Genomic DNA, 23,265 nt, shown 5'->3' on the forward strand with positions numbered 1-23,265 from the left:
TCTATCCCAATTCTGTGCCATTAAGCTCGTAATAGTGCTTTCATATATATGTTTTGCCCTGTGTTGTTTCCGCAGCCATAGCACCCCCCCAACCCCCGGTTATGCTTTGTCACTGCCCTGTCCATCCTGACACAAAGCTTTTCCTTCCTTGATGATTCGTAGCTGGGTTGCCTCATAATACTGCCTAAAGTCCGGGAGGGCCAGTCCCCCTTCCTCCATTGGGCCGCCAGCTGGTGCCTATTGATCCTTGCCCTCTTCCCTTCCCAAATGAACTTGTTGGTTAGGCAGTGCAGTTCCCTGAAGAATCGCGCCGGTCGTGCCTGTGGAATAGCCTAGAATAGGTATAATATTCTTGGTAGAGTGACCATCTTAACAGCTGCTAGTCTCCCCAGCCATGAGATTCGTAGGGCCCGCCATTTGTGGAGGTCCTTCTTTATTCCTTCCAGCTGGGGGAGATAGTTAGCAGCATACCATCCCTTAAGAGACGGGGTGATCTGTACTCCCAGATATCTAATTCCCCCTGGTTTCCATACGAATTGGGTTTCTTGTTTTAATCCGCTGCAATCCTCCTTTCCTAGGGTTATGTTCATCAGTTCTGATTTCCCGATATTTATGCACAGGCCTGACGCCTCCCCATACGCCTCCAGTATTTCCCTACTCGCTCTTATGGATTCTAGCGGGTTAGTTAGAGTAAGCAACATGTCGCCTGCGAATGTTGCAACTTTATTTTGCTTCCCTCCGAAGGGGATGCCGTCTGTCTCCCGTATAGTTTGTAGGAGAGTTTCTAGATATATCACGTAAAGTAACGGGGAGAGGGGGCAACCCTGTTTTGTCCCTCTACCTAATCTAAATGGGCGCGACATAGCTCTGTTTACTATCACCCGTATCAGTGCTTCCTGATAGTTAGCCTGGACCATTTTTAGGAAGTTACCCCCCAGCCCCATCTTTCCCATGACCTGAAACAGAAAGGACCCCTCCACGCCGTCAAATGCTTTTTCTGCGTATAATGAGAGTAGGACCGCGGGAGTGTTTGTTCTCTGTGCTTTTTCCACCAAGTGGGCGACTCTTCTTATGTTATCTCCCGTTTGCCTGCCTCTTATGAAGCCTGCCTGGTCTTGGTGGATTAAACCAGGGAGAAGCCCCTCCAGCCTGTTTGCTAGTATTTTTGTGTAGATTTTTGCATCTAAATTAATTAGAGCGATCGTTCTGTAGGAGGTTCGTTCCATGGGATCCTTATGCGGTTTTAGAATAAGCGTCATTTTGGCTTTCTCCATGGAGGGGGCTATACGACCCGTAACTTTATATGTGTTGAAGAGGTGGGTTAGGTGTTGTATTAGGATTGCTGCAAATGTTTATAAAATGCTGCTGTGTAGCCGTCTGGGCCCGGAGCTTTACCCGAGGGTAGCCTTGCGATAACCCTTCTCTCCTCCTCCTCTTGAATCTCTTGGTCTAGGGCCTCCTGAGACTCCCTACTAATTTTGTGTAGATTAACTCTCTTCAGGAATTCCTCCTGCCTCTGTGTGAGGGAGCTCTGCGATGTCTATAGTGTCTCATAGAAACTTGCTCGGCTTTCTTGAATGTATTCGTCCCGCGTAATCCTTTTCCCTGTGTTTGTCTTCAATGCCGTGATCGCATTTTTGGGTGGCGCCCCTCTAAGGAGGCGTGCCAGAAGGGCGTCCGCCTTGTTGGCCTTTCCGTAGTACTTTTACCGGACAAATAGCAGTGCCCCTTCTGCTATCTTAGTTGCCACATTGCCCTTCTGTAGTCTCTCATTGAGGACCTGTTTGGTGTCTCTGCCTTTTTCCTAGCTGCCTTCACCTCCCCCTCCAGTTGTTTCTCCAGCTCTCCCAGTTGCCTCTCCCTCTGGGGTTTAGCTGCTGTGAACGCTCCCCGCATAGTGGTTTTGAACACATCCCATCTCGTGTCTTCCCTCGTGTCACCCCTTTTGTTTATCTCCATGAATGCTCTAATTTTCCCTTCCATTTCCTCTCTAATAACTGGGTCCGGCATAAGGGCCCCCAGGTATTTCCATCCCCATACCCCTCTTCTTTTGTCCCCTAGTTCTAATGTCATAGTGACTATTTTGTGGTCTTCTATTCCGATGGGGCCCACTCTCACCTCCCTCAGCCTTCCCAGAAGGGCTGCTGCCGCCCATATGTAGTCTATTCATTCGGGAGGAATGTGTAGCCCACCTTATCCCCCTTCATTTCCCTCCACACGTCTCTTAAACCCAGCCGGGCCATCCTTTCCCTTAGTCCTGCTGTTGCTACACCCACCCCCTCCTGTCTCTTTTTTTCCCAACCTATCCCGTTCCCTGTCCCAGGCTAGCTAAGTTGAAGTCTCACATCAACACCACTGGGCCCCTTGGGCTCTCTTCCAGTAGGCCCAAAAATTGCTTCAGGAATATTTCCTATCCCATATTGGGCGCGTACACCACTGCTATTTTGGATGTGGTTCCATTACATGTTCCTCACACTATAATGTATCGGCCTCTCTTAAATTCACAGTGTTCCTAATGGCGAGTGCCACTCCCCCTGTCTTGGTTCCCCCTGAGGCCTGGTAGATTTGATCAAACCCCTGTAGCCTCAGCCGTGCCTGGTCTTTGTGAAGAAGGTGAGTTTCCTGCAGCCCCAGGATGTCCTGCCCTTCCTTCCTCGTGAATCTTTCCAGTGTTTTCCTTTTTAAGGGGGAGTTGAGTCCCCTAACATTATGGGTCACCCACTTGAAGATGTGTCTCTGCGCTATGCTGTGTAATGCTGATTAGTTGGGGAGTTCCCCTCCTTCGGTTCTCCCTCCTCCATGTTCCTCTTGACTCTCGAGTTTCCCTTGCCCTTTTGCCCGTTTCTCTTTTTATGTCTTGATTCTCCCTCAGCGCTCAACGTCCCCCTGCCCCTAACCTAACCCCCTCCTCCCTCCTCCTTTTACTGGCGGGGATCTCCCCTCCCCCCCAGGTCTCTTTCGCCCTTACCAACTCCATGATGTTCGCTCCCCTCGACCCTCTGCCCCTACTTTCACCTTTTGCTCACCACCCCTTGCCTTGTCGCCTTTTGAAGGATACCCTCCTTTGGCTCCCTCTCCCCTTTCTGCGTTCATCTCTCCACCTCCCCTTCCATGTGGGCCTCACAGTGTTGGTCTCCTCTTCCGATTTTCTCCGACAGTCGTCCATTCCCAAGGTCTCGGCCTCGGTCGGAGCTCCGTTTCTGGTGATCTCTCCAGCCTCCCTGCCCAATTTCCCTGTTCCAAGTCCAATTGCAAGGTATCAGCCCCTTCTTGTAGCGTGGTTATTCTTTTCTGCGCTCCTGCCCATTCAAAGGTGAGGCCGAAGGGGAAGGTCCATATGTACTTGATTCCCCGTTCCCTGAGACATGCCAGAAGACGGTTCATTTGGCGTCGCTTCATCAGAGTACTGTTAGCTAGGTCTTGGTATAGCTCAATTCTTTGCCCTTTGTATTGTACTGGTTCTCGCTGTCTCTACTGCTTCCCTCTGGCTGTATCTCGTAAAGGCGGCTAGTACGTCTCTTGGTCTGGCATGGGGGCCCTTATTAAGGCAGCCTCTTCTATGTACTCTATCCAGTTCCACTGTATCCGGGGTTGTTTCTCCTAGTAGTTCTGCAAAAATGTCCTGGAAGACCCCCTTCAGCTCTCTATCTGTCACTGTCTCTGATAGTCGTTTCAGCCGAATGTTGATTCTTCTGGACCTGTTTTACATGTTCTCCATCCGCAGTTCCAGATTTCTAGTTGCAGTGTCCAGTCTGTCAATCGCTTCACTATTTGCTGTAGTTTCTTTGTCCACTTCTTGCAGGCCCTTTTCTAGGAGGTCGGTTCTTTCTCCAAGCTGCCCCACCTCCTGTTTCATCTCCGCCATGGCCATGTTGATGTCTGTGCTGATCAACTGAATTTGGTCCTGGAACGTGCTGGCCAGTTTGGTTTGCAGTGCCAGCATTTCACAGTGGAGATTCCTTCCTCGACATTGGGGGGTTTGGGTCCCTCTCCTCCATGGAGCTGTGGCCCACCGACCCATCCTGGAGGTCTGCGTGTGCCTCATTTACTTCTCTGGACTGTCACATCGTTGTGAGTGTTCCGGGGGTGTCCCCCTGTGCCTGCCCTCCTTTATCCTGTCAGCTTTTGGTCTTGGATGCCATGTTCTGGTTGCTTTGTACAGGGTTTACCGCTGCCCTGCCCCGCTTCAGGCCTGTGTTTCCGTTTCAGGTGTGGGTTTTGCCCTTCGTTCCCCACCTAGATTCCGATGCGATTTCTGTCCCGCTTGTGAGACAAATGTTTGCTGTTTTTGGGGTTCCTTGGGGGTGCCTCCTCTCCTTTTATGGTGTTTTCTCCCTTGCTCTTGTGATAGCTCTTGTGTTAGCTCTTGTCTTGTTCCCTTCCATCTGTATATCCCACCAGTGGTTCTGCTTCCTCCGGGCTGGGCTCCGTGTTGGGCTGGGCTCCGTGTTGGCCCTGCCAACCCTGTGGTTGGCTTGCTCTCCTTCCCTTCCGTGTCCGTTTCGGGCCAGGGAAGCTGACAATCCTAGTTCTGTGCCCCTGCCCCTGGTTCTCACTACCGTGGCCTGATTCCCCCGTCTCTTGGCTTGGGTTTGCTCTCCCGCGGCCGGGGGGGGTCGTGTCTCTGGGGGACCCTGGTGGGATGATTTCCCTCTGCAGTCTCGTGCAGTGTTTCGTGAGGACCTGTGGTGGTTCTTTCTTCCTTGAGTGGATGCTTGATCTTCTCGATGCCGTGCCTTTCCCCAGAAGTGCCTGTGAAGTGTTTGGGGCCCCCTCAGGGTATTTGATGTCCCTGGTCTTGGGACCCTTGCCGGTTCGCAGTGTTTCGCCCTTTCCCCTCTTTTCCCACACGTTGGGGTGGAGGCCCGCAGTCCCCTGCGCTGCCCTTGCAGCTTATCGTGACTGCAGGACCTCGCAACCTCTCCCCGTGCGGGCAAAGGGTCACGGCCCATCCCTTCCTCAGAGTTTCCGCTCTCGGGGGCCCTGTGTGCCTTGGGGGTTGTTCCCCTGCCTCAGTCTTTACCCCCCTCTGGGTGCTTTGCTTCTTGTGGGTTTTACTGGGAGGATGCCCTCTTCTCCTGCCCATAGGCTCCTCTTGGGTGGTGCTTGGCGTGCTTGTTTGGTGTCCTTGGGGACAGCTCCCTTGTTGCGTTGATCTTTCGCCTTGCGCCCTTCTCTCCTGCTGGCCGGGCACCACGCCGCCTCAGCGCACTTGCCTGCTTCTCCTGGTGCGCTCTCCTCGTTGGGGCGGCCGCTCTCCTTTCTCCGGGCTGCTTCCCGCCTCTGTCCTGTCACTGCTGCTTCGCCTTGTCTCGCAGCCCTAAGTACTTCCCTTCCCCCTCGGGCTCTCTAGTCTCACTGCGTTCGTTGTGGGTCTGACGTCTGGGCCCGATGGGGTGCCTTCCTACCCCCTGGCCTCTCGATGTCTAGCTCCTCTCCCGGGGGATCGGACATTCGTCTGTGCCCTCTTGTTCCTCGGCGCTCCTCCGACCGGCTCCCTCTGTGCTTGGTCTCAGGTGCAGGTCCGCCCTTAAACCGCTCATCCTCTCTCATCCTGCGGACAGTATTCCGTTCTTCCCTGCTGGTCTGCTCTCCCTCCGTGGCTGCCCTTCCTGGCTCTGCCTTGTCAGTGGGGTGCTATTGCCTCTGTTCCGAGTCTCCACTTGCCGTTCTACGTGGTTCTACGCTTCTCAGCTTTCCACCGTCCCAGGACTCAGGCTGGCCACGCGCCTCCTCACGCCTCTGCTCGAGAGTGCACAGCCCTAGCTCCTTTTCTCACTGATTTGTGACAGTTGTGTTTCCCTGGAGTTCGCCCTTATTTTGGAGCTGCAGCTGCCTTAGCGGGCTGGTGGGACTGCTATTTTATGCTGTGGGGCTCTGCAGCGCCGTCAACACTTCTATCTGGTGTCGCCGGCCATCTGGGATTCCACCAGAAGTCATTCTTCTGACCACACTCTTTGTTGAATCAGAAACAGGTGCAAAGGATTGTTGGACAAGAGATAAAGACTGAGCCGTTTCATAGGAGAAGGGAGTCATTCTCCTGGTACGGTTTTCATTTGGATGTTGAACCCTTTTGTGGATTAGTGGTAGGGTTAGAGTAGGTTTTTGGACAGAGGATGGACACTTTTTATTGAACAATCACCCTGACCACAAGCACCCGAGGTTGATATTTGCTTAGGTAGAGATACACCTTTAGAGATGGGGAGAGGTAGGTTATTTTCTTTATTTCTTGATAAAACTTTGTTGAAACATACCACCCCTTTGTCTGACTCCTTACTCCACCACACCACAACATCAGTTTGATTGAATTGGCAATCTTACTAAATGCACTGTTGATGTTGCTGGATACATACGTTGTATTATTACTGTTAGTCTTGTAAGGGGTCTGCTATTTAGTTCATAATACAAACCACACACACTCAAACAATGGAGCACAAACCGGGCTGTTTATTACAGCTGGCTGAGCACACATCAGACAGAAGAGTGGATTAGCTCTGATCGAGAGGCTGACATCTGAATGGACTCCAACTAATGGTTTTATAACAAGAGATACAATAGTCGGAAGTTAGAAGAAACACTTGCAAGTTGGAGAATTCATTTTTTCTGTGCTTCCCAGGGATTTGATTGGTTTGCAATCTCCTCCCCTTTAATAGTTACATTAATTAGTAAAAATGTCATTAAAGCACACAGTTCATTAGCTTCCCATCACCTCCCCTCCCCATGTGCTACCACATTTTATTCACAACCCACTAGGGAACATTTTGTTATTAATGGAGCAACATTTGTGCTGACCTTCGGAACTTTAATACACTGCCATTGGTTAGCACCTTTGAGAACGGGTCAAAAGCCACCCTGCAGCTGGTGGGAAAGGGGACATTCACACAATACCGGTTAGATGATGTGGAAGATACTTTGAGGGCTGGCCACCTCGTCGGGGCTCAAGAACATACTCTCTGATTGGTCCTCCCAGCAATGCCCCTCCGTCCAGTGTTCCCTTCCCACGGTCGCCTGCTGATGGGCATCGGCAGTCATGTGACCGGCATGCCGGAACAGAACCTCCTCCATGCTGCCGTGCCGGGGGGCTTGTTTGGCTTACGGCCCTGCAATTATGTCACCCAGTTCCGGTTCTGTTAATTCCCATATGACAGGTAAATTGAGCCTCCTCCCCTCTTTTGTACATCACTGTTGTTGTCACATGTTTTAAATTGAAAGTTCCTAGAGCTGGCCAGCTCAAGGGATTTCTCACTACACATTTGTGATTGTGCTATTTTATATCCCTCCCCTTCTTTAGCTAATCATAGAGCAGTGCTTTGGGACAAATTTGTATCCAATGTATCATTACCACCTATCATTCCTGGTGAAGTCCTTTTATAAAGTTTGTCTGTGGATTAGAATATCTGTTATTCCCCGTACTGGCAGACCCCTTGGTGCATCTTTTTTACTCCTCCCGTAGCTGCGTCGCCCTATCTGGTGCCGAATTAGCACCTTTAACACATTTCACTTTTTGATTGATCTTTCGATTGATACTTCTGCCCCTTTCATCTCCTTTTCCTTTTCTTTACGCACCCATACACTTGTTAGCCTGGTCATATCCCCTTCTTCCTCGTACCCATCCAAGTATTCCCCAAAAACCAATGTTTGTCCCATCAGGTGAACACTTCCCCCATAATGCATGGTAATTCTCCAGGTCTGGTGGTGGTGCTGAAAATATTATTTCTTCTTCACTCTCTCTCGCTCTCATCCACTCTCACTCACTCATCTAATACCTCCTCCACTTGCATTTTTTGCATTTCCATTGCATACCCTTTCTTGTGCTGGTGGCATTTACACCACCGGATGCTCAGGCGACCGACGCAGGTGACGAGGATCGTGATGAGCAGAGGGACAGTTATCTTAAACATAGCCACAAGCCAGTTGGGAGCCCAGGCGAACAACGCTTCCAATCAGGATGCTGGTGAAATGTCCTGTGTTTCTTTCGTCATTCTCTTGTGCACTGTTCTTATTTCCTCTACCCCCTCTGCAATTGTTCCATTTGTAGCGTCATTGGCGAGAATTCCAGTGCAGCATGAGCTGCCTATTTTATGGCACACTCCTCTCTCCATTGCGTTCATAAAATCAAGAACGAAAAAACTTTTTTGCAGGGTCATCAAACGCAGAGCCCGTAGTTCCTCACGCACTGTGTTGAGTGCTCTTTTCAGTTGCATTTGCCAGTTGGTGCAGTTCGTAGTGTGTGATCTGAAGCCATTTTGCATTGGCTGCAGCTTGTACCTCAGGAACCAAAACAGAAGTAAAGAAGACAGATGTTGAGCTGAACAATTTTAAATGAGATGGGATGTTCGCTAGGCTCTTGGTGGACCCTGCCAAGATATAGTTACTACTAGACCTGTTCTTCCTTGTTACCTTGTGTTGAATTTTTTTTTCTGCTGCTGTTTTCTCCTTAGCTGTGGACAGTCCATTGAGTGGTATCAAGTCTGCATGGGGCACCACTAATGTTGGGTTATGAAGGGTCACCAGGGCACAAACTCCTTTCCAATCTGGTGGTACCTGGGCGTATGCTCTTGCTCCACATGCCCACCAAGTGTCCATCACAGCAGCGGTCTCCTAACGCAACGTTGCAATGTCCATCCTCCTCCTGCAGCCAGTATTCATCCGCAGCATTGTGGTTCCATTGGCTCTAAAACATAGAGACTATTGTGTTAGTGGCTTTATGTTTTCTGGGCATGTATTCTCATTTATCCAGGTCAAAGCATGTACATAACTGTTCAAAATGTTCTTACATCTAACATTTGTTTTCTTAACCACCTTTTCTTTAAAGCCCACCAGCCCTTCTGCACGGCACTGTGCCATCCCTCTTTCCCATTTCTCATTATGTAACACCGAACTCTCGATTTGCATCAAGGGTCTGGTGTAGAGGTTTTTCAGTATATTCTTTCGGGAACAGTGGCCATCTGTTTTCCCTTTTGGGACACCTCTGTTACATATTCCAGAATCATGAGCTTATTTTTCTCCTCCTGGGCCAAGCTTCCAGTTGAATAAAGTTGCCCTCGTACACCTCCTGTCCCTTATCAATCCACTTTACTTCTACTGCATGTCCCTGGAACATAGCCCTGGTTTTGCATAAGGCCATATGTACCAAACACCCTCCCTCTTCGGCTTTACGTCTTGGGGCAAGAATTGGTTTGGCGTTCCTGTGAGGTGTGGAATCAGTGAGCACACGTAGCAGGTATCAGTAGTGCTCCCCCGTCCCACTGTCTTGATTTCCTCATATCACATGACATATTTTTTTAGGCCAGTTCTACTTCTTCCCTGACAGTTTTAAATAATTCCAGGGTTCTAGTCACACTTCTCTTAGTGTGTGATTCCCTGTCACCACCAAGAGATGGGCTCAATTTATTCTTATGTGCTGAATACCAGAAGAGAAGAAGAAGGCAGAAAACAAAGATGCAGAACAATATAATACTTTTTACTTTTCCCCCACTCTTCTCATTAATCCCAACCCCTTTCCTTTTTTCTTGTCCATCGTCCATCCTCATTGTGGGTTTCCTGGAACACCTTATTATAGTTCAAAATGTTAATGTAAATTGCTGTATACTTCTCGTTGGTTCACTCCGCCTCTTTCCAACGTGCTGCTGGTATCCCATCGAACATCAGTGTGATGAATCCATGCACAACATTCTTTTATCTTCGCTGCTGTTGGTGTTGAGAAGATTACTTCAAACGGACCACAAAACCAAGGCTCTTTCCACTTTCTTACTGTGTCTTGAATGAGGATTTTATCTCCCGGATAGAGTGGCCATGTTTGCGGAAATGCTTTTGCTCTCTCTTCAATGTGTGTTGACGTGCTTGTAGATTGCTGGACCTGGCGGGAAATGTAACGAAGCACGTTTGCCATCTCAGTCAGATAGTTTTTCATTTCATTTCCAAGGATTTCTGAGCTATGGTCAACATTTGAAATGAAACGTGAAGGAGGTATAGGCGCATGCATTCTCCTTCCTGTCACAATTTCATACAGAGGCAGGAGGTGATCGCAGAAGGTGTGTTACAGAGGGCAAAGTGTGCAAGTGGGAGACGAAAAAGCCAATTTTGACATATAGTATTTGTTCGCTAGCCAAGCGCTCTTATAATAGGCCATTTATCCTCCCACAATCCTGTTCGCTTGCGGCCGGTAAACCATGCAAAGTTTGTGTTTAATTCATAGGAGACATGTTATATCTTCAAAGAGATCATTTGCGAAAAGCTGACCATTATCTTATCGTATCTCTTCACATACGCCCCATCTTGGAAATACTTCCCTCACTAAAAACTTTGTAGCGCATTTGGCATCATTCTTTGCACAGGGTCCCGCCTGAAGCCAGCGTGAAAATGGACATACTACTACTATTAGGTACCTGTAGGAGGCACATCTCTCTTGCCTCAATTAATGCCTTTAATAGTTCCTGCATGTTGTACAGCAGAACCATCACTTCTTTTGGTGGCAACAGTAAAGACAGACACAAGTGATCACACTTCAAGGGTGTTTATTGAACTGTATAGATAGGTTGGAAAAACTCATAATCTAAACCTAAATCTAAGATGGGAGCAAGCTACAACCATCAAATAATAAGGCAGTCCTAGTGGCGTCTTGTCAAAAAAGGGCTTATACTAAGAAAAACCTATTGCCAATACTTACAACTAATTTACAAAAAGAGTGTGGGATAGGGTTCATAAGAAAGAAAGAAGTGTTCACAAATGATAAGTCAGAATGTGGTAGTCGGGGTCTCCCTTCCCCACGTTTTTGAGCACAGGACAAGGCGGGACTCCTGAGCACAGCACACGCTTGAGCTTTCCCAACGTGAGACTATAGCTCTCCGATATCAGGGCCTTCGGTGGGTAAGTCTCTTTTCTACAAAAAGTCTCTTACCTCTGAGACCCTGATGTGTTAAAAATAACAAACAAAAGGTTCCTTTCTATATGAACATTGGATGATGACTTTTCACCCCTGGATCCTCCTCTTCCTGACTCCGAGCCACAAAAAGTTTCTAGTGGTATCAGGACCTTCTTTTTTAAATATATTGCTTCCAAGGTCTGATATGTCCAAAATCACAAACAGAAGTTCCTTTTTTATTTCACTTTAGGATGATGATTCTTCACCCCTGGGCCCCCCTCTTCTGGGCTCAGACCCCTCTCATGGCTTCACTTTGGCTTGTATTAAAAAATATTTAATCTGCTACATTCACGTTTTGTTGGGTGATGGATTTTCACCCCTGGATCCCCCTCTTCCGGGCTCAGACCCTTTTCAAATGTTTGCCTCCCTCCGGCGGGTTCACTATGGCTTTTCTCCAACACAATTTCACCTGTGGCATTCACAAGTCTTGATGTCCTTTTAGACAATCCACTGTGGACATCCCTCTGTCGGGTTCACTCTTGTTAACACAATGTTCATTGAGGCATCATGCTTTGCCCCGCTTTGCAGGCGTCCCTCCATCGGGTTCACATTAGCCAGTCTTACAGTTCCTTCTACTTTTTTCTACTTTCCCACTATGTGGGAATCGCTTCCCTTAGTTTTCCAATCGTTTGTCGGTCAAAGACTTTCGACTGTACAGGGGATTTTGCTAGTCCCCTGTATGACCACTTTGACTGATTCCTGGAGGCTTTCCTGCGGCCTTCTGGTATCGGTAGTTTCAACACAAAATGGGGAATCAATCAGAGTCTCCGGATTGAGCACCCATGTGGTGCCAGACCCATCTGCGGCTGGTTATCCCGTAAGGTGTTAAAAGTTCTTTGATCTTCCCTCAATTTCCTTTTTGCAACTTTCGTTCAACACAGTTCGGTTTCTTATCGGTTCTCCCCTCGACTAGCCGGCTGTGATGAACTGCTTTGCTTTTCTTGTCTCTTGAGTCAAGGGTGGTACCATGGTAGCAAGCGTCTCTCCCTGTCATGCTTATCAATGTAGGAGGGCTTTGTATACCGTTGACATCTGCTGCAACACACGCTGGTTATTGTTTGCGGTCTTATGATTCCTTCCATGGAGAGTTCACGGGTCTGGGTCAGAAAAGGCAAGGTTGCTTCTCTCCCTGCCGCCTCTTCGGGTCTCGCCACCTTTCTCCTCCTCTTGAATAGCTGCCCTGGGATAGCTGTCTTGTCGTGCGGTTTGCCTTGCTCTCATCTTGTGCTCTTGTGCCCTTTATCCCTCTGGGGAAGGGAAAGGGCCGTTGGGTGTGTGATATTCTGGTCAATTGCCTGATTTTGCCTGACCCTTGTGTCGAGACGCGTCAAGTAAACGGTTCTAGTGTTAGTCTGTTGGTTTTAATGAAAAGGTGGGGTAGGTGAATTCAGAAGGGTGAGTTTGGTAGGGTTTGTGAAATGAATAGCGGGGGCAGTGGTGTTTTGTCAAAGCAGATTGGGAGTTCGGGAAATAATCAGAGGGACGTGAAGGAGAACGACTGGGAGTGTTCGGGTAAGACACAGGGAAGTAGGTATTCTGGGAGAGATACTTTCCAAGGGTAACAGGGTTTGGGCTCCTGGGGGATTTGTCATATATGGAGGGGTCGGTGGATCTGGGCAAAAGAGATGCAGTGGGAGGAATCGAGACAGATGTGGTACAGCCTACAAAGGTTTCAGTGATCTCGTCTTCTCCTTTCCCAGAATAATACTGTATCTCCCCTGGGGTATTTCCCCGAGCATAGGCTCCCTTACCCAGGTGATCCTCCCCCACTCGTCCTCCCTCAGGGGTTGGGATCTGAGAGCGGCAGCCCTTCCCTAGCGACCTGAATAAGGGATTCTCAAAGTCTAATCGGGAGGATACCATCAGGTTTCTCACACATCCTGCTAGTCTAGAATGGATAGTCCGTGTGACATAGGCAGAATCAGAAAGGATATTTGCTGCATGCTCCTCCATCATTTTTAGTGCTCTTATCATTGCCACTAATTCTGCTGCCTGTGCAGAATAGTGTGAAGGTAGCCGCTGCTGGGATTCTATTACATACACCCCATTTATGCAGCATACCACTGCCGCACCAGTATGCCTTCTTCCTGTCTCTGGGTCAGTGCTTGAGGACCCATCAATAAAGACCATGTCTGCTCCTGCTATTTCTTCCTCTTTTACCCACATGTCCTCTTCCATCCTGTCCATGTGTGCTGCACAGTCATGTATGTAATCCCCTTCCTCTATTGGTTCTGCTAGGTAGATTGCTGGGTTCACACTTCAACATCCTAACACTTTTATGACTGGGTGTGTCATATCCTGATGCCCTTTGGGTGGTTAGTGTGCTTTTTGATTTCTCAAGAACAGCGAATAATGAGTGTTCAACGTACAATATTATGGACACCCCATGGTAATCATGATGCTTTCTCAATTGCAAATGCTGCAGCCGCAACCGATTGTTCATAAGGGAAGTGTCCTTGCATTACTGGGTCTAAGCTTCCACTATAGAAAGCTAGTGGTTGATGTCCTAGCGGCTTCTTTTGTGTGGACATGTGTCATCACTGAGCCATCTGAATGCAAGAACAAATAGAATTTCTCACTATAGTTTGGTGTTTCTAGCACTGGTGCATGTGCTAGTGTGTCTTTTAGTTCTGCGAAACGCTCGTTCATGTCAGATGTTCATTTGATGTCCCTTTTCTCTTTCTGCGCTTCCTTAATGCCCCGCAATAGCGGTTTTGTGAATGAGGTAAAATCAAATACCCAAGCTCTGCAGTAATTGCATAGATCTAGAAACTTCTGCATTTCTTTTACTGTTCGCCGACGTGTGCTTGAATGAATGGCCTGTGTTCTTTTGGGCATTATTCTTCGCCCTTCAATGGATATTATTTGTCCCGAGTACACTACCTCTTTTTGACAATAGTGTAATTTTCCATATCCACTGTGTACCCCTTTTCTGCTAGTAGTGACAAAATGTGTACACAGTCTGTTCGACACTCTTCTTCTGTCTCACTGCATATTAGCAAGTCATCTATATACTGAACCACTGTGCTTGATGTTTGCACAGTACATCGATACATTTGAATTATTCTATTTTAGATGCTGGGCGATTCACAGAACCCCTGGGACAAACAAGGATGTTCAAATCGTATTCCACGATACATGAAGGCGGTCAGTATTTTGGATCTGGGTGCAAGGGTATAGAGAAAAAGGCGTTCTTCAAATCAATAACTGTGAAGTATTTTGCCTTTTCTGGTATATTAAACAATATTGTGGCAGGATTTGGAACCACAGGAATGTCTGCTTCTACCACTTCATTTAGGGGACGCAAATCCTGAATGTAACGCCATGACCTTCCTTTTGATTTGTTTATTGGGTAGATTTCTGTGTTGCAGGTGGATTTTAATGTCTGAATTATGCATGATGCGTGCAGACAGGAATATATCCCCTCATCTGCTTCTCTGGTCAATGGGTATTGTTTTGCCCGGGGCAGCAGGCCCCCTTGTTTCAGTTTTATTTTTACTGCTCCAATCCCTTTCATTACCCCTACACAGTGAGGTCCCTTTGTCCATTACATATTTCCCTCTGTTACATATCTCCCTCTGTGTGTTTATTTTTCTTCTTTACTAACTGTGTCAGAATGGGCGCCAATTTTTACACTACCTGAACTGGGCAAGGTATAACGCCAACATTTGTTCATCTGACACCCCTGTTCTTGTCAACGTGGGGTGAATGCACAGTACTGTTCGCCACTCCATGTTGTCATCATCTGTGCCACACAAAATCACCATGTCCTTGCTTATTAATTCTTCTTCCAACTGTAGCACCATTGTTTTCCCCTTTAAGTAATCCTTCTGGCACTGTGGTCTGAATAGGAATTCTGAAGCCAGTAGGAACACCTTCACCTATTTTCCCGGGACCAATCCTAGCAGAACTTCGACCCCGTACAGGAACATGCTTTGATATAGTGGCTGTGCACGCTAGCTGCTGTGCGTGTGCTGCAAAGAGAAGAGCTGCTAACTTGCATAGTAAATGCCGGGTGTGGAGCACACCATTCCTCTCTCTGTGAATGATATAGTTGCAGTTAATTTACCGAGCAAATCTCCCCCCAATATGTTGATGGGCGTGTTTTGGAGTATACTAAGGGAGCCATGAGATGTTGCGTTACTATAGTTAATGTAAATCTTTTGTTACTGGAACTGAGAGTTCAGCACCCGAATTAGCACCTTTAGCACAGTCTCGCAATACTCTCCATGCATCCTGTCCAAGCCCATGCAATGCTTTGTCTAGTTCCATCCTTGCCTGACCTGAAGAAAGCATCTGATTGGAATATGTGAACCTTTAGGGGCAATGGGCATCTCACAAGTTTACAAATGATTTGCATGCATATTGTCTATCATACCTCTTTGATTTTGTATATCACTCAATTGTGGGTTCTTTCCTATTGCCGATATTTGCTTATGGTATGGCTTTTTACTACAGAATGTTTGTAATTATATGAAATATTGATCAATAAATAAAAAATAAAAAAAGACCAACCATTGTGCATAGGCGGCAACTAGCAATGCTGGTGCAACCACTTTTTGCTGGTCTTATTGCTGCTGCAAAGAGTGGAATTGGATCAGTGTTAGGATGCGCATAATGACTTGTACATGTGTCGGAGCGAAGTTCTGTTAGCACCTACATCTAGACCTACCTACTCTTCACTTGTCAGTCCAGTGGGTCAAGCAGGACCTTGCAGCCCAGCCATGGTGGAAGTCAGTAACAGACCCTGTTTTAGGGGCAGTGTCTTTTGCAGCCCATCCAGGCCATAGGTTGCTGGGAATTGGGGGGCATGGGCCTATTGCCGTTATGTCACAGGGCAGTATAAGGTCATTCACCTCCTGCTGCTGCGAGAGAGCACTCACGGTTAGGCAATGGTAATTTAACTGACCTTAATGAAAACCGGCAATGATGTGCCAACTGGCAATAACTGAAAATGGAAATGATGTGCTTAGCTGGCACAATGCACATTAGCAATGATGTGCTAAGTGAGTATACTACAATCCGGTCATTCTATGCCAATTGGATATAATGTAGATTGTGCCCACTTAGATTAGTGACAATGCCATTTGTTCAATAGAATTGATGTAACCTGGCAGTGGATATGCTGGAACCTGACAATGATGTTCTAGTTGAGTTTGCATTTTCACACATACAAATGTTGATCAGTAATACTATTTGTTCATCAGAATATGTGCACCCTATACAAGCATTGCCACTTTGATTGCACCATACTATCACTCTAATGCCAACATACGTTTCCTTCCTCCATGCCTTGGCTAGCGTTCGGACAAATGTAAGCATCCTAATTCAATGGACATATTCTGCTCTTGGGCCTTATATTTGCCCAAATTTATTGTGGTGAGAAGTGTCTTCTTTGTGCTATTCAGCCCCCACTCGTCTCCAGGCAAACATTTCCACAAAAGACCCTGGCAGTGTGGTTCACTATGATTCTAGGCAGGTTAAACATGAACATACCCACCTTAGCACTCTAGTCCAGTATGTTCAATTCCTAGACAAACTTCATCAAAGTGATACGTATGTTAGATTATAATTTTTAAGGTGTGTATGCAGCTGGCAGAATGACATTATGTGTGTAAAGGCAAGGTAGTCTGCTCCTGAGTTTCTAAATTTAGAAGAGGTCATAAAAAATATCTGCACAAATGTTTGACTATTCACCACAGGCACAGAATCATACTTGAAGACAAATGCACCTGTATAACATCCTAGTTGGAACACATTACTTTCATGGATGTTGTTTGCTTGAGGCTGGAAATCGTAAAGATATTGGTGAATGTAACTGAATGATCATGTCTTTATATTTCAGGACTAAGTACTCCCAGGTTGTGCATTGGCTTAACGACATGAAACACTGGCCTCCTAAATCAGTACCCCAATGAATGACCACTTTGGAGTAATTGGAAACAATGATCATTGATATCTATGTATACATCCAAGCCCAGCAAACCGAGTTAATCATTCTGCATCGCATGGTTACAACTAGTCAAGCGAGTGTCCTTATGAACTGTTTAAATGATGGAATGGAGTCTTCAACAAAGGATCTTATTTCAGGATTTTCCTAACTATTCCGAGAAGACATGTAAATAAGATTAGTTGTCATCTGGCATATGTGAATTTAGTCAAAATGTCTACTCTGAAAGAACAAGAAAGCCCTAAGTGGGACTGGAGCTGTCAAGAAACACGGGCTCGATTTGAGGACATCTTTTTCCGGGACCATGATTATATCCGCAAAGGCACTGATGAATGCAGAGATTTCTGGAAGTTCTTTGAAAGATACCAAAGGTTTCAGAGCATCCAGAAGCCTGAAAAATGTAAGGATTTTGTCCAAGCAGAAGTCAAAGAACACAAACTTTCTGATCTTCCAAAGCAGTATGACCCACGATACCGAATTAATGTTTCAATTCTCAGCAAGGATATAGAACAGTTGATCCCTGGACATCACAGGGAAAGTAAGGATTATAAAAGGCATGGGCATAGAACTAAGAAACGTGAGACAATTCCTAAAAATCAGCTTCTTGAGTTTAGAATGGCAGTGCTCCATTTCTTAGACTTTACACAGAAGCAGAGCTTCAGCAAATTGGCAAAACTGCAGAAAGAACAATCAAATTTGCCCATTTTCCAATACCGAGATAAGATTGTAAAGATGGTGAGAAAGCACCAGGTGGTGGTGGTGGCCGGTGACACAGGATGTGGAAAATCCACCCAGGTCCCCCAGTATTTACTTGCGGCAGGGTTCAGCCACATTGCATGTACGCAACCCCGCAGAATTGCCTGCATTTCTTTGGCGAAGCGTGTTGGCATAGAGAGCCTCAACCAGTATGGATCTCAGGTAAGTGACATAATTAAATGTTACTTGTGCTATTTCCATGCAATGCCCAGTATTGCATTTAATGTCAATTATTCTACCACATAGTGTGATCATAATTCTGATGGTGTTTCACAGTTTTAGTAAAACATGCTGTACAAACAAGAAGCACATTTCCTGTATTGAGAAATCTCTCTCTTGTACCTATTTTGAGTCCCTTCTTATTTGTACTTTTGTGTAAAAAAGTATTTTTCTGTGTGCAACTTGAGGCTGAGTTGAAATCTATGAGGACTAATGTGGGGTTCCAAACAGCACAGCAAAACATGCACACACCGTCTAGCCCAGAGTCCCTACTCCCCCGCCCCTCCCCACTGTCCCTGTGTGTTAGAGGTCTTGAATTTGGAGCAAAATGTAATTGATAGATGTTTCCAAATTGGCAAACATAAACTGTAAATTTCTTGACTTTAATCGTAGCTTTTAAAAAAATTTAATGAAAGCATGTGACAATTGGTCTAAAAAAATGGATGCTGCTTGCACTGTCGGCGGCTTCAACATAGTTAATTTGTTCTATGATATTGAATCTTGTGATCATGATGGAAAGATATGATTAGATACTGTAACTTGATGTTATTTCACATCATCAGTTATTCTCAGAAGTCTCGACGTTTGTAGGTTCATATACTGAATAAACACCATTTAAAAAAGAAAGTAAACTGGGAGACCACTAGGGGCGTGAACAAGATGGCTGTGGTTCAAGCCCCAAAAACCTTTCAGCTAGGGTCCCCAAGTCCATGTCAAGCTGTGATAAGTGAGGGCCCCAAGTGTCCAGTGAGGTGGACCTGTTTTATGTTTGGCAGCCCCAGGCGTGCTGAAAGTCCCAAAGGGACGGGAAATGGACTTAATTGGGCTTAGTGATCTGCAGGGGCTGCAAGCCCTACTGAGTGAAGCCGTGTGAGCCAGGTACCATTCGCAAATCCGGCCCAGTTTGAGGAGGGGCTGCCATGCAACAGAGGAGGCATATGGGGGGCGGTTGAACGGGGAGCAGAAGAGTTCAGAGGGGGAGAAGCTCCCCAACCGTAAACAATGAATGCCAGTGCCAGTTCCCATAGGGGTGGACAGATGCACAGGAGGAGGCAGCAGATGTGCCTGGCTTGACCTGGTGGAGCCCTTGTGTAAGGGGCTCGGCCAGGGACCTCTGCCCAAGTGGAGGAGAAATGGATACTGTATTAGAGGAGGTGGAAAGAGCAGTCAAATGGGAGCGGATAAGCTTTGAGCAGGGGGGACACTTGCTGGCCCTGAAAATGGAAGCTTGGAGCCCACGTCCATCAGGGTGCAGCAGGAAGCCATGGTGGTGTGTGCTGGGCGTGGCCTGGGGACAGAGGAGCCAGGACAGATGTATACAACACTGAAGAGGAGGAAACTGGCATTGGATCCCCTGCGTGGCCTCTCCAGAACCTAGCTAGGTCCCATGACTCTCTGGAGAGCTGGTGGTTCGGCGAGCAACTAGAGCAGAGTGTCAGCCAGAGCTCAGGCCAGGTGTGTTGAGGCCCAAAGGAAGTGTCAGTGGATGCCTGAAGTCTGGGCGGAAAGAGATGCAGAGCCATGCTTACCTGGTGATGCAGAGAGGCTTAGGACCAGAGGAGGTCTCTTAAAGCCTGTATGTAATCTTGGGCAATGAGAAGGCAGCAGGTGCACCCCTCAGGGTAGCAGTGTTAATGTCCCCTTTGCATACCAAGGTTTTAGTGAAAAACTGCCTACAGGTCAGTAATATTCAATACATGGATACATTCCCTGTTTTCTGTAGTGGTGGAAACGCAAAAGGATGGTTAAGCTTCCTCTGAATGAGCTAGAAAAATAAGTTGCAGAGTTATAGTAGACTGGATGCGTAAACCCCAAGGACAGGCGCATGGCTGCGATGAAGGGCGATAGCCAACAAGGCTTACACCTGTAAGAGGAGTACAGAGGGGCCACGAGAACACACATTAAATGAGTGCTGGGTGAGTGTCATAAGGTTGGACTTGTCTGCCAAGATGACTGAACTTTCTTCACACCTAGAGGTTTTTCACAGGTGGGTAGATGGGCTGGAATCTGCTAAGGGGGACGTGGGTGCTGTGAAAGCTATCCTGAGCAGGCACATGGAGGCTTTGGAACACTGGGAGGAGGAGATTACCTTTAAGATGGACGACATCGAAAATAGGGAATGGAGGTGTAATTTGACTTTTTTGTTTTTCCTGAAAGAGGGGGAGACTGGAAAGGAGGTGAATGACAGAGGACTCAGAAAACATTTGTTTCTTGCGGAGGGAGATGGTCTTGGACCAGGGGCGAATGCAAAAGATAAGCTACAAACAGTGGTGGCATGCTTCTGTTACTACAGGATAAGATAGACATGCAGTATTGGGTAAACTGATTGGTTGTGACAGTGGGGTATTAGATACAGGTGAGGTTTCCCGTTTGCCTTAATCTTTGAGAAAGATGAGGTCCAGTGTAATGCATTCAGGCTTTTGGAGATCCAGAACCTTATGGTCAAATTGGTGGGTGTTGAGGGACTAAGAATTGGACAGCCAATGCAAACAGTGATGCGGGAGGGAGGGGCTGAAGATTCTACTTAGGAAGCAGACGCGCAATTTGATGAATTTCAACTCTCCGCTGCATGAGGGTCACTCTGGAAAAGGAGGTCATATGGTTCAACAGGAGCATCTATGGGATACTAAGTTAGAAAAGGGGTTGTTCTAAATGTTCTTAGTGAATAGTGATATTTTGTGACATGTCAATGTGGGTGGAGGAACAGGCAGAAGCTGGCAGTAGTGGTTTGCTTCCGCTGAGTAAGCATGGACTGGACCACTCTATACTTTGTGCCACTTATTGCACCAGAATGGTGGGGTGGGGAGAAAGTTTGTTATATTTTGAGGATTTTGTTAATTGTCATCTGAGCAAAAGATTTGAAAGGAGGAAAGTCTCTGATTATCATCTCTAGTCTACTAGGGAGGTCATTGGAGTGAGGCCCTTATGCTTGAAACCAAGCTTAAGAGAATTACCAAAGGTGTAGGGTGATTAGTCTGGGGATGTAAGAATTGGTGCGTTAAGTGCCATGGACCTAAATACCCCACCAAGAGCTCTCTACTGATGAGGTTCTTTAATAGAGTGGGGTTGTCTCTCTTGGTGGTACAGGAGACACATTTCTCCAGGAACACAGACATAGTGGAGGGCAAGGTCATTAGTCTGGTATTCACAGGTTCTGGGCTGGTTAAAAGAGGAGTGACACTGCTGGTAAAAGTAGGCTTTCACTCTGGGTGAGATGGATTTGTAATTGCCTGTTTTTGATGGACGATCTAAGGGTGCAGAAAATAGCTGAGGACAATAAGACATTATTTGAAGGAGAACGATTTTGACCTTGGTATGGGAGGGGTTCAAGACCTCTATCGGAAGGGTTTTAATTAAGCATTGTCTGCAGCTCAAGGGGTTTACAACCCCCCATGAGAAGGAATTAAGGGGAAGATACAGAAATTGAAAGTTGGGATGGAAGGAGGGTACTGACGTCCTTTCATCATTTCATCGTGGGATGTTTTTTTCGTGGGGTTTTTACCGCAAATGTTTTGCTGAAAAAACTCATTGAATTTTTTTTGGGGGGTTAGAAAAATATATACATTAGGTGTGGGTGTTAGGGAATATATAAAAAATTAAAGGGGATGGGGGAATCCCTCCAAAGATAAGAATTCAGTGAGTTTTTTGGTAAATAAATCTACGGTAAAAAATCCCAACAAAAAATATCCCGCAATGAAATTACATGGAACCGGAAGGAGATGATGCCCAAAGCAATAGGGGGACCCAAGGTGTATTAAAGAAAGAGTTAGAGGCTGTGCTGGTAAATGTTAGTGAGGCTTTGGTTCCTAAGGCAGAAGTATTGCAAGAAGAGGGAGAAGGCAGGCAAATTGTTAGGGAGTAGACTGTGTGCCCAAGCAATGGACAGGTTGGTCCCACTGATTTAGGATGAGAATAGAATGACTGAGCTTGAAAGGCCACTGATTAGGGACCAATTTGTGTAATTTAACAGAGCTCTTTATACAGCTCAAGAAGGGATTAGTAGGGAGGTTGAGAATGAACTGCCTCTGATCATTTTGAAGTGGCCTCCTGACAATTGGGCTCAGTTCCTAGAGTCACCTATTTCTGATAAGGACCACCATCATATAGGTAATCAACGATATATAAAGGGCAGGAAGGCACCTGAATGGGACAGTTGCACTGTGTGTTTTTCATGAAATATTTAGATCAGTGTTGGTTCTCTTCCTCATGCGTTTGCTCAATAGCTTACTGACGGGGGTTAAACTCCCAGATAGCATGATGGAGGCCCTGATCATGGTTCTGCCTAAGAAAGGAAATTATCTGCTTGATTGTATGTTATATTGGCCTTTTATTCCTCAGAACCATGAATACAAAATTCCTGATAATATGTGCAAGACGATTGATCAAATTAGTTTGGGGGTGGTGGAGGATCTGAGGGAACGCTGATCTCCATGGACGTGGAAAACGTTTTCAAACAGGTGTTTTTTGTAGGCAGTCTTATTCAAGGTTATTTTGGCCCAAATTTAGACAGTTGGTGAAAGCTCTGTATGATGAACCCAGGGCTAGGGTTTTGCTTAATGGAGATTCCTTCTTTTCATTTCCTATTTTCTTTGCGACCAGACTGGTTGCCCTCTGCCACCTCTCCTGTTTTCCCTAATGGTGGAGCCCTTGGCGTGTGCTATCAGAGCGAATAAGGTGATAGGGTTAACAAATTCTACTGGCCCACATATAAATCCCTCTGTTTCTGGATGTTCTTCTTATGCGTTTAACAGATCCAAGGCCTCATTTGAGGAAGAGCTGGTCAAAATTGTGAGGTATTGGGAGGTGAATGGGTTGCAAGATTAACTGTTCTGACTTTCGCTTTGAGAGGAGGGTGTCGGGGAGAGTAGGATCTGACTCACAGTAGTGCTTAAAGTAGGATAAATTATCTGTCACTTGGTTTGGGAGGATGATTTCTATCACGATGAACCTCTTGCCAGTGATGGTCCATGAGTACATGTTTCGGGAAATATAGAGTACTGTCTCCCTATTTTATTTGGGAGAGGTGCAGAGCCTTAATTGCCCTTAGAGTCCTCACGTTGCCTTAGGTGAAGAGTGGTTTCTCCTTCCCAGATGTTGGCAATTTCTTTCAGGTGGTGCAACTGTGTGTTTAAATGGTTTTTATTATGAAATGGGGCATCAAGGTGTTGTACTGCATTTGAGGAATGGTAGACAGCCCCCCTCCATGTGAGGGACTATTTATGGGTGGCCATCTTAGTGGTTTTGTGGGAACTATGGTTTGAAACGGCTTTGCGGCCCTGATCATGGACTTGCGTATGGGGGTTTCTCAATTGGGGATATCATTCCGGTTGAGGTTGATGCATGGTTGGGGCAGGGTTTGAAGTCATTGGTTGGGTGTTTAAGTCATCCCCAGGACTAGACTAAATGTTAGGCAGAT

The 23,265-nt window shown here is 46.6% G+C and overlaps 1 protein-coding gene across 1 annotated transcript in view; it reads left to right on the top strand.

Annotated features, from left to right (window-relative positions):
• DHX34 (DExH-box helicase 34) overlaps window positions 1-23,265 on the top strand; it is a 1,224,470-nt gene that overhangs the window by 118,830 nt on the left and 1,082,375 nt on the right. Inside the window, exon 2 of the mRNA XM_069644554.1 lies at window positions 16,770-17,792. Coding sequence (XP_069500655.1) covers window positions 17,088-17,792 — 705 coding nt within the window. The 5' untranslated portion in view covers window positions 16,770-17,087. The remainder of the gene's footprint in view (window positions 1-16,769; window positions 17,793-23,265) is intronic.

The sequence above is a fragment of the Ambystoma mexicanum genome, chromosome 2p (genome assembly GCF_040938575.1).
Source record: "Ambystoma mexicanum isolate Mex_15411 chromosome 2p, UKY_AmexF1_1, whole genome shotgun sequence".
In the NCBI taxonomy this organism is placed as follows: Eukaryota; Metazoa; Chordata; class Amphibia; order Caudata; family Ambystomatidae; genus Ambystoma; species Ambystoma mexicanum.